This window comes from Chionomys nivalis, chromosome 4, assembly GCF_950005125.1.
Source record: "Chionomys nivalis chromosome 4, mChiNiv1.1, whole genome shotgun sequence".
Taxonomy (NCBI): domain Eukaryota; kingdom Metazoa; phylum Chordata; class Mammalia; order Rodentia; family Cricetidae; genus Chionomys; species Chionomys nivalis.
In genome coordinates, this window is record NC_080089.1 from 53,629,277 (window position 1) to 53,644,968 (window position 15,692).

A 15,692-nucleotide genomic window follows, 5' to 3' on the forward strand; every position below is an offset into this window, starting at 1 on the left:
TCTCTGTTTTTGGTGTGTGTGTGTGTGTTGTGTATGTGTGTGTTCATGTGTATTTGCATGTGTGTTCACATGCACATGAAAGCTAGAGATTGATGCTAAGTATCTTATTCACTTGCTCTCCATTTTATTTTACGACAAACTGAACCTGGAGATGACCAGCACAACTAGACTGACTGGCCAGTAGGCACCAGAGATCTACCCCTCTCCAGCATTAGCATTACAAGCATGCCCACCACGCCTGACTTTTTACATGGGTGCTTGGGATCTGAGCTTAGGTCCTCATGCTTGCGCACCAAGCACTTCACCAGTAGGGCCACCTCCCCGCCCATCTCTTTATCATGAAGCTTTCCTTCTTTCTCTTTCTCCTTTCCCTTTAGTTCATGCAGTGCTTCTGCTGAAAAACCTGCTCATTGCTGTTCTGCCTCATCCACAGTGCTCTTTGCTAACTTTCCCTGGGCTATAAACTATGGTATTGACTCCAGCTTCTGCTCCTTCAGCCTCAGCTCCCATCCTTGTCTTTAACGGAGGTGAAGGTCTGCATTCGTTTCATGACATCCTCCTTTCGGTCCCATCGCTGTAGAGACACTAAATTCTTTGTCGAGTCTGATTCTATGGCAGCCTCTTCTCTGCTGACACAGCCAGGACAGGATACCTAGCATGTAGATCCCAGAGCACAATGTAAATGCAGAGCCCCGTGTTGAAAGATTAAGAATTTCAAGATGGAGAAACTGGCTCAGGTGGTAAAGTGTTTGTCAGACAAATACAAGGGCCTGAGTCCTCATGAAAATCCAGGCATAATGTTGTGCAACTGGAATCCCGGTGCTGGGGAGGTGGAGATGGGATCACTAGGGCCAGCATCGGGACATGCTGGTCAGTCTTGCCCAGTTGGTGAGCTCCAGATTCAGTGAGACCCAGGTGAAGAGCATTAGAGGGTGACCCCTGATGTTCACCTTTGACCTCTTCACATAGGTGCACATGCACGCACCACACACATAAAGACATAGAAATAAAATATTTCAAGATGTCAATGCCAGACTGCTGTCCATTTTCCAATCCAGCTACCAAGTCCTAAGCATTATGAGCCTTACAAGGGTACAGATGGCACATGCATCGAGCTGTTCCACCCATGCCCGCCTTATTCTCAGCTGTCTTAGATGGCCTCTCAGGGTCCCTGGGCAGACCAGTCTCAGCCACTTCCAGAAGTGTGGGTGGGGCCCCTCTTCAGTGAACATGCAATGCTAATCACCTCCAGGTCTTTGGGGCTCCTGGAAGCCGTGGGACATTTGCATCTTCTGAAAATCGATTCACAAGTGAGCCGCACCTGGCTGAGCCTGAGGAAATGAGGACGCATTGACCAGTGCTGATCACCACGCTCTAAACGGTCAATGATCAGCAGTCAAGACAGGAATAAGAGCAGGCCCCAAAGGACCCTGTGTGTTCAGAGAAAAGTGATCTGGTTAGGAAACAATTTTACACATATACAGCATGACAAGAGCACTTTGATGAATAGGAGAGCTTCCCCTAGCACACACACACTCAGGGAGAGAGCACACCTCGGTCAAAAGGCTGAGATGGGGCCGGGTGCAGCTGGTTCTAGGGTGCTGACCTGGACATTTTGGCTGAGGAGTACCAATGGTGAAACAGTGGAAAGAGAGAGAGGTTGCAATGAAATTTTGAGGTATGAAGGAAAAGCTAGAAAGGCACCCCCTCAGTGGAGACTCTGGGGCCAGGCGTTCCTTTTCAGATCTGCCCCCCCCCCCACCTCAAAGCAAAGGCAGGAGCTAGGCTTCCTCACTAGGCCTTCCCAGTTGGCCTGCAGAGCACAAACCCCGCAATTTTAGGCGAAACAAACGGCTGCATTTCCCTGCATTTTGCTTGCTCAATCTCTTCCACAGCTACCTTGTCTTAAGCCAACAACAAAGGGACCATGTAGGCCTGGGCTTCCTTCTGTCTTAAGCAGAAGACCGCGAGTCTTGGTCGTTAGCCTGAGTTCAGTGAGTCCACGACTGGCGGGGGTGGGGCTTGGGCCTTTCCCGCCACTTGTTCTAATTGGTCCTCAGAGTATGTGCTAACTCAAAAGCCAGAGCAGAGGGGACTCCACCGTCTGGCTAGTGGCATTCAGAAAGTACCGCTGGTGGGAAGAAAGTGGTTCCCATCCCGCTGGCCTTACTAGTTACCGCAACCTCACAAAAAGGGCATTTGCAAATATAGCCAAAAGTAGAGAAATGATGTCATGAGCCCTGAAACCCCACTACCTAGCTAGCTTCACATATCTCCTCCAGGACGACCTGGCTTCATTAACTCTCTCCCACCACCCATTTGAAAATAGGATGTGGGCGGCGTGGTGGAGAAGGCACCCGGGGAGAGCGGGTTCCTAGCTGCCTTACCGGCGGCTGGAAAGATGCGAAATGAATGATGAGGGGCACCATAGGGAGGGGAGTCGTGCTCACCCTTCGTGGGGCCACCCCTCCCTGCTCCCGCGCGCAGGGCAGGGGCGGGACCTAAGGGCGGGGCCCCAGAAGGGCGGGGGGGGGCGCTACCCCTAGTGACTCAAGGCGCGTGCGGCTGGGCGCAGAACACCAGTCTCTCCCTGCAGCGCAGTGTGTTGCCGCTCCGCAGCAGAGGTCTGTGCCTGCCGCTGCCTTCGCGCCGCCGCCCCCGCCACAGCCACCATGCCCAACTTCGCCGGTACCTGGAAGATGCGCAGCAGCGAGAATTTCGACGAACTCCTCAAGGCGCTGGGTAAGCTGGTGCGGAGAGCGTGCCCGGTCTGCCAGAAGGCAGCCGCGAGGTACCCCTGCCCCAAAGAGGGTGGTCCGGGAAGGTTCGGGCAGGAGGGAGTCTGTGGAGTAATAAATCTGTTTCCTCTGCGTCCCCCCCGAATTGCAGAGGAGCGTTGGCTCCGGAACCAAACGGTTCAACTAACGTTTGCTGGACATTTGGCGCTTTTCTCGACGGTTGCATCTTTATCTCGTGCTAGACCATAGTGAGGAGCAGGAACTTTAAGCTGGGGACTGTTTGAGACCAGATCTCGCCATGAAAGCGCTGGGTAGCTCAGGAAAGCCACTTGCCATCTCTGAACCTCAGTTTCTCTTCTTGAAAGCCCAGGCGAGGACAGAGACAAGTGGAACTAATTTAAGAGCCCTGTCTAAAGTCATAGGATTTGGGCAGTGCCAAACAAGTCTGGGGGCCAGGGGTAAGGACCTGAGACCCGAGCCCGTGCTTCCTCGTGCAGGTGTGAACGCCATGCTGAGGAAAGTGGCAGTGGCCGCTGCGTCTAAGCCGCACGTGGAGATCCGCCAGGATGGGGATCAGTTCTACATCAAGACATCCACCACGGTGCGCACCACGGAGATCAACTTCAAGGTCGGAGAGGGCTTCGAGGAGGAGACAGTGGACGGACGCAAGTGCAGGGTGAGGCCGCAGAGACCGCACCTCCTTCCTTTCTTCCCGGGTACCCCTTCCAACCCTTAGCCCGCTGTAGCGGGCGCTCTTTCGTTGCGGGGTGTGTCACGGGAGGTTTGTGTGCCCTACTGGTTCTGGGTTCAGGAAAAAGCCCTACCCCTGTTCCCTCTCTATACCATCCCCCGTGCGCAAATAAGCGCGCTTAAAGCGCGCACTCTGGGTGGCTGTGTGATCCTGGCTGTGGTTAGTGCCTCTCTAGTGGCGCCTTCAGCGCTAGCTAGCTCTTGTTGCCTCTTGTCCTGCTCAGCTGCCGAGTTACCTGTCGTAGGTGGGGTGGCTGATCTAGGGTCCCATCCCCTGAGTTCCTAGACCATAGGGGGACGCTTTGGATCCCGTTGCACAGTCTGGATCGCCTGCCACTCCTTCCTGCCCTTCCGTGTTCAACAGAGGTCTTGAAAGGAATGGTGAAATTCTTCTGAAAGTAAAAGCAACGCAGGTTCTAGCTGAGAAAATGTACTAAATGTCCTTTCTAAGTCCTCAAGGGTGAGAGGCAGAAAGAGGTGGTTAGGGGGAGACGGGTAGAGAGGGAAGGAGGGGGAGGGGAGGATTGAGATTGATGTTTGAGAAGACAAGGCTTGTTATATAACCCTGTTAGGCTAGCCTGGAACTCTCCGTGTGTAGACTTGGTGACCTCAGACTCAGGGTTTTCCAGCCTCACCCCCTGGAGTGCTGGGAGTACAGGCTTCCACCACCACTATATCCAAAAGACAAGAGATGTTTTTGTTTGTTTGTTTGTTTTTGTTTTTTAATTTCTGAAACACGACCAAAGGATGAGTGAGCAAATGACTCCACGTCACTGTGAAAGCCTCGCACTGAGTGTAAGGCTGGCCTTGCTAGCTCATTTAAACAGGACATCCCCCTTCCTCCACTGTGGGTCTTTGTTGGTTGTTGTTCTGTGTATTTGTTTCTTGTCTGGTTATTTGTTCGAGACAGGATCTTGCTCACTATAGCCCAGGCTGGATCCGCTTGCCTCAGCCCTCCTGTTTCTGCCAAGTGCTGGGATCACAAAGTAAACCACTATATCCAGCTTTTCCAGTGTTCTAAAAAATTTTGCAAATGAGGGCAAGTATTATAGCCCATGCCCTTAATCCCAGTACTCCGAGGACAGAGGCAGGCAGATCCCTTGTGAGCTCAAGACCAGTCAGGCCTACAAAGTGAGGAGGGGGGGATGTTTTTGTATTGTAACAACATTCTAAAGAGTGGGAAATTATTTTTTTCCTCTTTCCTGAGCCCATACCTGTCTGGTCCAATTGTGATTCTAGTTACCATGTTTGGAAGGACAGAGAGACACAGCCCCAAGTAGCAGGCTCAGTCATGGGGCAGTCTTTGCCTATCAGCATTGATTCCTGCTTGAAGCTAGTGTGACTTGAGGTTCAATCCTCAGCATTCACAGGAAGGAAAAAACTTAAGAGTGCTCAGAGTGGAGAAGGAAGGGGGACCTGGTGGGGAAGCTGGCTTAGCAGTAAGGAGGGCTCAATTCGGAGACATCTAATGCCAGCCAGCGAGGGCAATTCTGATTTAAGAACAACAGAAGAATCAGGTAACACCCTGGAGAGAGCAGGGCTTAGGAGTTCCCGTCCCTTCCCCCATCCTCTGCCTAATGAAGGAGTTCCATGTGTTGGTTAAAAGGTGATTGTGTGCACATTCAGCACCACCCAGCCCGGTTGCACCTCACTTTGCTGTATATAGACACGGAGAAACTACAGGGACTCCCCCTTTTGTCTGTCCACCTCCAACCCCCTGAAAAACCTTCAAGTTGACTTGATTTTTAAAATATTTCTAGAAGGATGCAGCCTGGACAGTGGAGCTTTTTATCCCCAGAGACAGACAGACAGACAGACAGACAGACAGACACAGGTTTTTAGAGCAGGCTGTGAGCTACGTCTGGTGAGGAATACGGAGAAAGAACGGTGTTAGTCCAGAATCTGGGCACGGACCCACCTTCATCTGCCTGCCACCGACGGAGTTGCAAATACCATGACGGCTCAACGGTTTTAACATTTTGTGACTCTGACATGAAGGTGTTTTAAAGTCCAGATTGCTGGGAGAGGGTCTCTGTGTTGGTGTAAGTGAATCCTCACGTGCTCTGAATTTTATTCCTAGACAGCAAAGCATGCCTAAGGCTTTACTGCTCCAGTGAGTGAGTGAGTGTGTGTGTGTGTGTGTGTGTGTGTGTGTGTGTGATATAAAGGTATATTTATACTCCATAAAATCTGCGACCCGCACTCTGGGTTTGCACTGTCTGTGGCTCAGCAGAGAGGATGCTGTGCCCCGCTGACAAGGACCATGTGTTGCTTTTCTGCCTGGCAATTATTCTCCAGGGTTCTTTGTGTTCTCCCCACCCCGCTGCCGAGACCATAATTAATATCACTAATGGTTTTCCTGCCCTGCAGAGTTTGCCCACTTGGGAGAACGAGAACAAGATTCACTGCACACAGACCCTTCTTGAGGGGGATGGCCCCAAAACCTACTGGACCCGAGAGCTGGCCAACGATGAGCTGATCTTGGTAAGGGCCCTTTGAGTCTGAGACAACCCCAGGGCTCCCCAGGTCATCTCCAGACATGGGCCGTGGGCTGTCCTCTGCTCCTTCGTGGAGAAAGTCATTTGCCACAGTTTAAATCTGAGCAGATAGCTTGGGCTGCTTAGAGCAGAGGAAATCACTGTTAAGTGGTTGCAGGGGAGAGGGGAGTGGCTGAGAGGACAGGATCATAACAGACCAGCTGGAGGGCCAGACCTTTGTCCAAACCATTCTATGTGAACCCCAGTGGTGAGTGGTACCCAGTCTCCTCTCTTGACTTGGAATGCTGGGGCCCTGTGTGATTCCTCAGCTTATACATAACGAGATCCCCACCTTCTCGTGACCCATTTTGCTAGAAAAGTTTCCCTAGTTCTTTTGTTTTTTGTTTATCACATCAGCATTCAGTGCCATAGAGAGTATTTTTACTCCTGACTTACAAGCTCCAGGGGCCCCCAGGAGCCAGGCAAGGAATGCTAATTGGGAAATGTCTGCCGCATCGCTGTGGAAGGGTGGACTCTCCAGGCTAGAGAGGGGAGCACTGTCGGAAACTATGTAGATGGAAAGCTTTTTGTTTGTTTTTAGCATTTTTTGTTTTGTGCTGTTATTTTTGAGACAGGGTTTCTCTGTGTAGCCTTGGCTGTCCTAGAACTCACTCTGTAGACCAGGCTGCCTTGAACTCAGAGATTCACCTGCTTCCGCCTTCTGAGTGCTGGGATTAAAGGTGAACGCCACCATGCCTTTACTAGACTGAAACATTTTAAATATCCACAGCCAAGCACAATTTACCTAGTGAGGCCAAGTTTATATCTAACCCTATTCTGTAATGTAACATTCTGAAGTCTGAGGCAGGAGGATCATGAATTCCAGGCCAGTGGGGACTATAGAGCAAGACCCTATCTCTAGAAGAAAAACAAATGGTTCAAACTTATTCACACCTTCCCAGTTTTGTGCTGAGGAAAGCAGGGAGGCTGAGAGGACAGACAAGCCCCACTTACTTCCCCCCTCCCTGTTTCAGAACTGAGTGCTACCTCCCACCCCAGGGCAGAAAGGAAGAGCCCTTGTGAGTGACCAGGACCTGTGTCTTTGTTCCCCATTGGGCAGTCTTTAGCATTACCGCTGTTGACTTCCTAACCCATTGCCTAGATACTGAACTCTGAAGAGTTTGCTGGGGAGAGATGTCCCATATGGCTATGGCTTGGGCCTTCTTTGTCCTTCCCAAGCCCCATCCTCTAGCTGTAAAATGAGATTGAGCTGCGGCCCCTGAGATTCCTTTCAGCCCTAAAATTACATGTTTAGCCTGCAAGAAGACCCTGAATTGAGCTGCCTGTTACTTTGAGACTGCTTGATCTCTCTCCACCTTCCTCTCTTCTTAGCCCTTGCTAGGATGATTTAACTAGTTCTCCTTTCGTGGACAAAAGGGGCAGGGTTAATTTGCAACCTGGCTAATGTTTTCAGCAGAGGCCACTTCATGGACTCAGAGAGCAATCTGAGGCTGAGACTTGGAAGTCTAGGGAGACAGACACATGTAGTTTGTGGGGATCAGAGGCCACCAGGAGGGATGATGTTAGAGTTCTTGAACCTAGCTGAGGATTAAGTAGGATTGGTCAGTTTATGCTGAAAAAGTGGAATTTTGGTAACCTCTGTAATACTGAGCAGCCAGAGTCACAGACTAAATATCGGTGAAGAATTCCGCCACATTTCGTCCCTTACTACCCCCACACTGCAGCTCCTCCTCGGCATCCTTCCCTGGCTCGGAAAACATATATACAAGCCTCAAAGGGAGCATTAATTCTTGGCATTTGGGATGTGCAATGTGGGCTTTTGTTTCAAGGGTTATTATCGTTAATAAATCTAAAACGTTGGGAGATGTAATCTTCATGTAAGGAGAGGTAAGTAACTTTAGCTGAGTTGAAATAAGTGTCCCTAGAGCCAACAGTAAATTGCCATGGGCTGTAAATTGTCGTCCTTTGAAAACTGAGTCTACTCCCCCACACTGCGCTGGAATACTCTGTAGAGTTTCTTTCTGGAACCTCTAAGCATAAATGTAAGCAATGGGAGGCTGGAAAGCAATTTTCAATTGGAGTTAGAAATGTGAGGATTTCTTCCCATGTCATGAAGCTATTTTTTTCTTTCCTTTTTTTGCCTGGGTGAGCTCCAAAGGCCTATGTGGCTATGGAGCTCAAGGAATTCTGGGAAATCAGCATAGTTCTGCATCTAAAAGCAGACTCACGATGGGAACTTTACCCCATCCCAACACTTGCCCAGGGCATAGAATCATCTGCATTCCTCACTAATGTGCAAACACAAAGCCCTTAAACTGTCCGTCTTGTCAGGACCTCCTTAATACTCACCATGTGCAAGAACCTGGCTATGTGGGAGCTTAACCTGTTTGGATGATCACCTTCCTGGACCTAGATAGAAGTGGGAGGACCTTGGTCTTCCCGCAGGGCAGGGAATTTGTACTGCTCTTCAGTATCAAGAGGGAGGGGGAATGGAGTGGGGGGAGGAGAAGAGGAGTGTGGATAGGGAAAGGGGAGTGGGGGGAGGGGCAATATTTGGGAGGAGGGGGAGGGAAATGAGAAACGGGGACAGGTGGAAATTTTAATTAAAAAAGAATAAAAATAATAATAATAATAATAAAAGAACCATTTCTTGGAAGCAGGTGATGCCTTAGCAAATATCCTAAGAGCATCTGGTCACTAAGGGCTCCAAGGGTAAGAATCTGAAATACATCCCGTTCTTACACTGCCTAAAATCAAACAATGGGACTGATGAGACACTTGCCTAGTGTGGGTAAGACCCCAGCATGGAAAGATAAATATATAGATTTTTAAAAAGACTCTGGAGACCTTAAAGTAATTAAATGCTTAGCACAATAGTTTTAGCTTCTCTTGAATTGCCAGCATCTGGGGAATCTGGAAGGTAAGGGTCCTACAACAAATCAACACACACGCCCTCATCAAGGCTGCCAACTGGAGAAGGTTTATCTTTGTTTTTTTGTGTGTTTGTTTTAATTTTTATTTTATGTGTGTGGGTGTTTTGCCTTCATGTATTTCTTTGTACCACATGTATGCTGGTACCCATGAAGGCCAAAGGAGGGTGTTGGATCACCTGGAACTGGAGTTGCAGACTCTTATGAGTCGCCATATGGGTGCTGGGACTCAAACCCTGGTCTGCAAGATCAGCCACTGCTCTTAACTACTGAGCCATCTCTGCGGCCCTTTTTGTCCTTGTTTTTTGCACACACTTTGCTTTCCTGTTCTGACTGTGAGAATCCCAGGAGAATAGGCCTGTGAGTAATTGGCAGTTTGTGGGGGTTTGAGACAGCTTACTTATACAGATGCTACCACTTCAGGAACCGGAAGAAAAATGTCCCTTCCCGTACTGGAAAGATTTATAGCCTCCCTCTAACCAACAAAGAGTCATAGAATCCTAGCTGGAAAGAACCTTCAGACCCATCTTGTTTAAAGTCACCCTGCCTCTCAACACACCCTTTGCCTGCCCTGAGCAGGTCAAGAGAGGGAGAGCCTGGCCCAGCTGTGGGCTGCAGAGTTAGATCAGAAGGCCAGTTCTTGTATCTGAGACTGATGTTTTAGTTTGGAGGTGATGTACTATATAGCTATACCTCCACATCCATAAGGGATTTGTTACAGGACCCCTGCTGACACCAATATTCAAGTTCCCTAATAAAAGGGTAGCCTTTGGCCTATATACAGCCTCCCGCATCATTCCTAGTTTACAACCATTCCATATTTATAATACCGGATACTATATGAATCCATGCAAATGTGTCATGCTGTATTGTCTAGGGAATAATAAATAGCATGTAAGAAAAAACTGGCTACCTTTAGGATGTATGCAGATTTTAAGCGAATATTATTAATCTGTGCTCGGTTGACTGTGAGGGTGTAGAACCCATGTGTCCAGAAGACTGGCTATCCTTACATCAGGCTGTCGTTTCCCAGATGTCGTTTCTCGATGGCTGCTTCCCAGAAGGCAGTTCTACCTTATCTCCAAACCACAGTTCCATCCGGCTCTAGCTGCCCAAGCCCCTCACTCTCGCGCGGTCACTTGAAGGGACACAGAAGCCTTTCGGAAATACCCGATATGACATCCATCTCCTTCCAGTCCCATTTCTAAGCTAGAGCCAGGGAATGTGTGTATCTTATGTCAGCACCCGCAGGTGCTGGAAGCAAAGGAGAACATAGTTCCGTGCCCTATTGCGTCTTGCTGGGCAGGAGCCTGCTCAGGGGAGAATGCCTGCTCTCTGCCCTGAGCATTCAGCCTGAGCACACAGCTCAGGAAGCTTGAAGGCTGATATGGAGAGTTGTAAATGGGGCAGTCTGTCGTCTCGGTGATGTGTTTTAAACATTTTCACACAGGCATCTGTACTGATCGGTTTTCCTTTTCTTCTCCGGGCAGACATTTGGCGCCGATGATGTGGTGTGCACAAGAATTTATGTCCGGGAGTAAAGGTGGCTGGCTTGTTCCTGCTTTCACGACAGGATGCGAGTTCCCCTGAGGACTGTGTCATCGGCCTGCACAGCCTACACACCCCTCCCCGTAAACATTAGGCAACCCCATTTTCCCTGCGACACTGCTGTAGTGCCCTGCCCTCAGCCCCCTGTCGCCTGTGCATCCCTGGTTTGCGTTTGCATGGTTGTACCAGTCACTAAACTGGTTGGACGCATCTCAAGGCTTTTTTTTTCCTTTTGAGGGGGCGCTGCTTCTGTTGCAGCATGGGGGTTAAAGCAGCGCTGTGTGGGCCTGTGTCATGTTTCCAGCTTTGGCCCCTCCGCTTAGCTATCGTGCACTGAGCATCCATCAGCGGGCACAAGCTAAACTGGTCATGAATGGTAGTTCCTAGTAGGAAAACAGGCCCAATCCAAGGGCTTTCTTAGGCGAGCATGTAAGGAAGGGATGGCTTACATGGGCATCTATAGAGCCAGGATGAGGAGAACGAGCAAAGGAAGACAAGACCCTCAGAGACTAACAATATAGAGACTAACTCACTATTCCTAAACCTGGAGTCAGAGGGAAGAGAGGCTAACACACCTCAGAGAGTTGCAGCCTGGGGGAGGGGTTCTGCAGGAGCGATGGGACTACAGAGAACACAGCTACTGTCCAAAACACATGAACAAAAGTCAGGTGCGGTGGGGGCATCTGTCTATCATTTCAGCACTCTGAGGGCTGATGCAGGAGGATCCCTGTGAGTTCTGAGGACAGTTTGGTCTCCAGAGTGGTTCCAGGATGGTCAGGATGACATAGACAGATCCTGGGGCAGTAGAAGACCTGACTTTGAATGTGGAGTAAGAATCCTGACCTCACTGCCTGATCCTATTCATTATGTCCATTGTCCAGTGCAACTGGATGAGTGATCAGGGCCAGGGAGAGGATCTTACTTAGAGATTCCCCTTCCCAGGCCGCAGTCAAGCAGACAGTGGAGCTCAACAGGCAAATACAGACAATAACTTCACACTTGCCAATGTTTACATTTGAAAATAAGTACATTTCATCTTAAAAACCTGGGCTTGGGGACTGGGCAAGTAGCTCAGTTGGTAGAGTGCTTGCCTAGCATGTGCGAAGCCCTGGGTTTGATACCCAGTGCAGAATAAACTGGGCATGATATACCAGAGAGTACAGGCAGTGCGCCATCACCTCCGCTCTGCTAATCTGTCTTCTCTGACCCTGGCCAAGTCCACGGGAAATGCCTGTGATGCCAGTACTGAGAAGGAGGGACAAGAAGGTGAGAAGCTGATGGTCATCCTCAGCAACAGCAAATATTGAGGCCAGCCTGGGGTAGACACATCAGATAGTCTTTTAAAATGGAGAAGAAAAGAAAAAAAGAAATCTGGGTTTCTGTTTTCTTAAGAGAGGAGACTGGGAAACCTGGCATCCCTGGGCCTACATCCCTGCGGGACAGTGGCTGGCTCAGAGGCTTCCTTGCCTGTGGCCCGTGTCTTCCCCAGACCCCATTCTTGCCCCTATGCGCATTTGCCTGGCATGCTTCTCTTCCCATCCAAAGCCCATGGGCTCTCAGCAAGGCTGGGTCAGAGTGGTGAGGCCTGGAAAAGACCAGAAGATCCTCAAGAGTTCACACTGTGCTGGGGCAGATGCCTAAGGCTCAGAGGGACCATGCGTGTGAATGGGGACACATTTACAGGAACCCTCACACCTTCCCAGCCCAGAACCCTAGTTTGTTCCTGTAAGACTATGCTCCAAAAGCCATGACACCTACACGTGTGCCCATCCTTAGCCCACTGGGGTCTCTCCTATGATGCCATTCATGACTTTCCCTGAAACATCCTTCCATATGGCCCCGATGCCATCAGGCACTGTGTCAAGTGGGGCTGGGTGCTGGCCAGGTCAGAGCCCTGAACTGGGCTACATTTTGTCTCTGGGGTCCCGAAGTGTCCATGCTTGTGTCCAGAGCCTCCTAAAGTCCCTAACACAAACGACTTCCCTTCTTGCTCTACTCCAGTGCACCTGGGACCAGAGAGTACAGGCAGCGCGCCATCACCTCCGCTCTGCTAACCTGTCTTCTCTGACCCTGGCCAAGTCCACACTCAGTGCCCTAAAGCATGGAGTAGAATCAGGCTTTTTAGGGGAGAGCTAGGGAGACCCCTGAAGATGGAGAGGTCCCAGATTGACATGCAATGGATAGAAAGCATGCTCTCCTGAGCAGGGATGAGCTGGCCACACAAGAGGCAATCAGGCTTGTGTGCTTGACTGCTTTGAGGACTCTGCCCACTGGGTACCAGCAGCTCATGGCCAACGTGGAGGGGCAGAGCATGGTCTCAGACACTGGCCTCTTCCTCTTCCTGGTTCCTGCTTCTGCATGGTCTCCTATACACCTGGATTTGCCCCGTGAGGGCTGGACTGGCTGCAGAAAGGTGGAAAGGCCCACTTATTCCTCACCCTGGGAATCAGGCTGTTTCCATCGTGGCCTTTTACAAATGTCACGTGGAGCACATGCTTCCTTCAGATTAACCTCCACGGGGCATGAAGAAACAAGCAGAGTGAAGGAGGTTGTAGCCCTCACTGGCTTGACAGCCAGCAGGCATGGGTAGGGACATTGGAATGACAAGATGAGGTAATAGTACCAGAGATCACACAGAGCACCGCTGTAGGCTGTGTCTCTTGAATAGTATTGGTTTTTACAACATAATTGGTTTTACATTTTCCAGACAAAGGTACAATGTTTCTCTTACCTTATGGAGCATCTCTTATTCAGTAAGTTCTATAGGGATGTACACCAAGGATGTCATATTTCCCCAGTTTCCTCTCTCTCTCTCTCTCTTTTTTTTTTTTTTTTTTTTTTTTTTTGGTTTTTCAAGACAGGGTTTCTCTGGTTTTGGAGCCTGTCCTGGAACTAGCTCTTGTAGACCAGGCTGGTCTCGAACTCACAGAGATCCGCCTGCCTCTGCCTCCCAAGTGCTGGGATTAAAGGCGTGCGCCACCACCGCCCGGCCCCCCAGTCTCCTCTCTTATAAAAACAGGAACCGATATTTCTTTTCTATTTTTTCTTTTTTGAGATTGTCACAGACGGTGTAAATGAACTGCGTATGATATATAACATTTATGTGTATTTTCTATTGCTATGATAAAACTCCATGACCAAGGCAACTTATAAAATAAAGCATTTAATTGGGCTTATGTTTTCAGAGGGTTAGAGTCCATGATGCTAGAGCAAAGGCAGGACCAGCTGAGCGCTCACATCTCAAATGGCAAACAGGAGGCAGAGAGGCAGACAGGAACGGCACCAGTCTTGACATCGCAAAACCCATCCCCAGTGACACACCTCTGTTTCAGGATATTTGATATTTGATGGCACTGTGAAACCCTGAGATTATGCTAATAAAATTAACCTTGGATCTGGGGCAGAGCCAGCGACTAGTTGACAGGAATTAGCCATAGAGAATATGGAGGAGCCACAAATATGGATAGAGAGATGCACAGGAAGAAGTAGGGAGGGACTTAGAGATTCACCGTCTTGTTGGTTTGAAAGGTTGAGAGACGTTTCTCTTGCTGGGTCTCCAGCCATAAAGGAAGGTCACCTGATTGCTTCTCAGTGTCTCTCATCTAGCAGGTTTTCACTTCAACATCTGACTCCCGAGTCTTTATTGGTAAATAGAACAACGGAAACTTAATTAAAACCTACATTTGGAGGCCGCAGCCAAGACGGTGCCTGCATGACTGAAAATCCTGTTAGGTCATGGTCTGAGTGGCAGGGGGCTGACTGTGAGGCAAAGGGCACAGAGGGAAGTTAAACTATCAGTAGATCAGTAGGTGTGGTCAATAAGCCTACAGAAAAACAGTACACCTCCTAATTCTTCTAAATAGTTCCACCAACTAAAGCCCAAATATTCAAACATCTGAGCCTATGACGGCCATTCTCATTCAAATCACCACAAGACATGAGATTAAATCTTTATTGTTGGGGGAGCATGAATACCATGTGGAGGTCTGAGGGCAACTTTCAGGGGTCGGTTCTCTCCTCCCGTCCTTCCATGGCTTCCATAGATCGAGCACAGGTCTCCAGGCTTGCACAGCAAGCACCATCACGCATTGAGCCCACCCACAAGATGTTTTAATCTACATAAAAATATTGTAGTGAGAATAATCTCACTAAACTTGTCATTCTAAATTCACCCCAGACTTGCCTCTCTCTTGCTCAGCAGTCTCCAGGGTCTATAGCAGGAAGGTCAGACTCTTTGGTGTGGCACCCAAAATCCTCCTTGATTTGGCTTTACCAGATAAAATAGAGAAAACAGGTTTGTAAGATTTGACTTCAACTTCTGGGCACACTTTCAGGTGACAAGTGCTAGAAACCCAGCCACAGCCAAGCCCAGCAAAAGGGAACTTCTCTGCCATGGCATGGATAAGCAAAGAAAGGAGCAGCTCGCCAAGGCCAGTACTCTAGGACTCCAGTCAAACTGAGATGTCTAAGTTAGGCAGATCCATGTGTAAAGAACAAGGTGGTTGCTTAAGATTGGAGCTGCTTGGGTCTAGCTTCTTCCTGGGATGATAAACCTGTTTAAAAACCAATGTGGTAATGGTTGCATAATTCTATGCATGAAAAAACATTGAGCTGAACACTTTAATGAGTGACTGGTCTATGGCCATACCACCCTGAACATGCCTGACCTGAATGAGAGATTGCACACTATGTAAATTATAGTCCATAAAACCGTTGAGTGTTTCTAAAGGAAAAACTTCTCAGTACAGAAGTCATGCACCGACTTCTCGGCTCGTGAACAATACAGGAGTTCTCAGCAAAGCAGGAAGAGCCACAAGAACGGGGTTTTTAAGAAGCCAAACTCAGTCCCTGACACTCCTCTTGTCAATCTGCATCACACCCGCCTGATTTCCTTATGCGACTTGCTTAGGTCATGTGACCACCCTTGTGCCAATCACAACTAATGAATAAATAGGGTATTTATTTGGCCAGGTATTAGTCACCTGACCGTATGTCTAACCAGATTAGAGTCTGTTAAACAGGCAAGGGGTGGAAGTGGACTGGGAAATGAGTGCATAAACTGTGGCTGGCACCACTGGGTCAGCTAAAAATCCCTGGGTAAATTACTTACCTACTTTGAGTCCTGACTTCTTGCTCTGTGTTAAAGAACAATGATAGGGCTGGAGTTCAGAGCACTGGCTGCTCTGTAGAGGATCCAAGTTCAGTTCCAAGCACCCATGTGGCAGCTC

The 15,692-nt window shown here is 49.1% G+C and overlaps 1 protein-coding gene across 1 annotated transcript; it reads left to right on the forward strand.

Moving 5' to 3' along the window:
* The first annotated feature begins 2,585 nt into the window (after nucleotides 1-2,585).
* On the forward strand, nucleotides 2,586-10,665 carry Crabp1 (cellular retinoic acid binding protein 1). Its single transcript, XM_057768491.1, has 4 exons — nucleotides 2,586-2,742; nucleotides 3,236-3,414; nucleotides 5,859-5,972; nucleotides 10,407-10,665. The coding sequence occupies exons 1-4, from the start codon at nucleotides 2,673-2,675 to the stop codon at nucleotides 10,455-10,457; spliced, it is 414 nt and encodes a 137-aa protein (XP_057624474.1). The 5' UTR covers nucleotides 2,586-2,672; the 3' UTR covers nucleotides 10,458-10,665.
* Nucleotides 10,666-15,692: the final 5,027 nt, after the last annotated feature.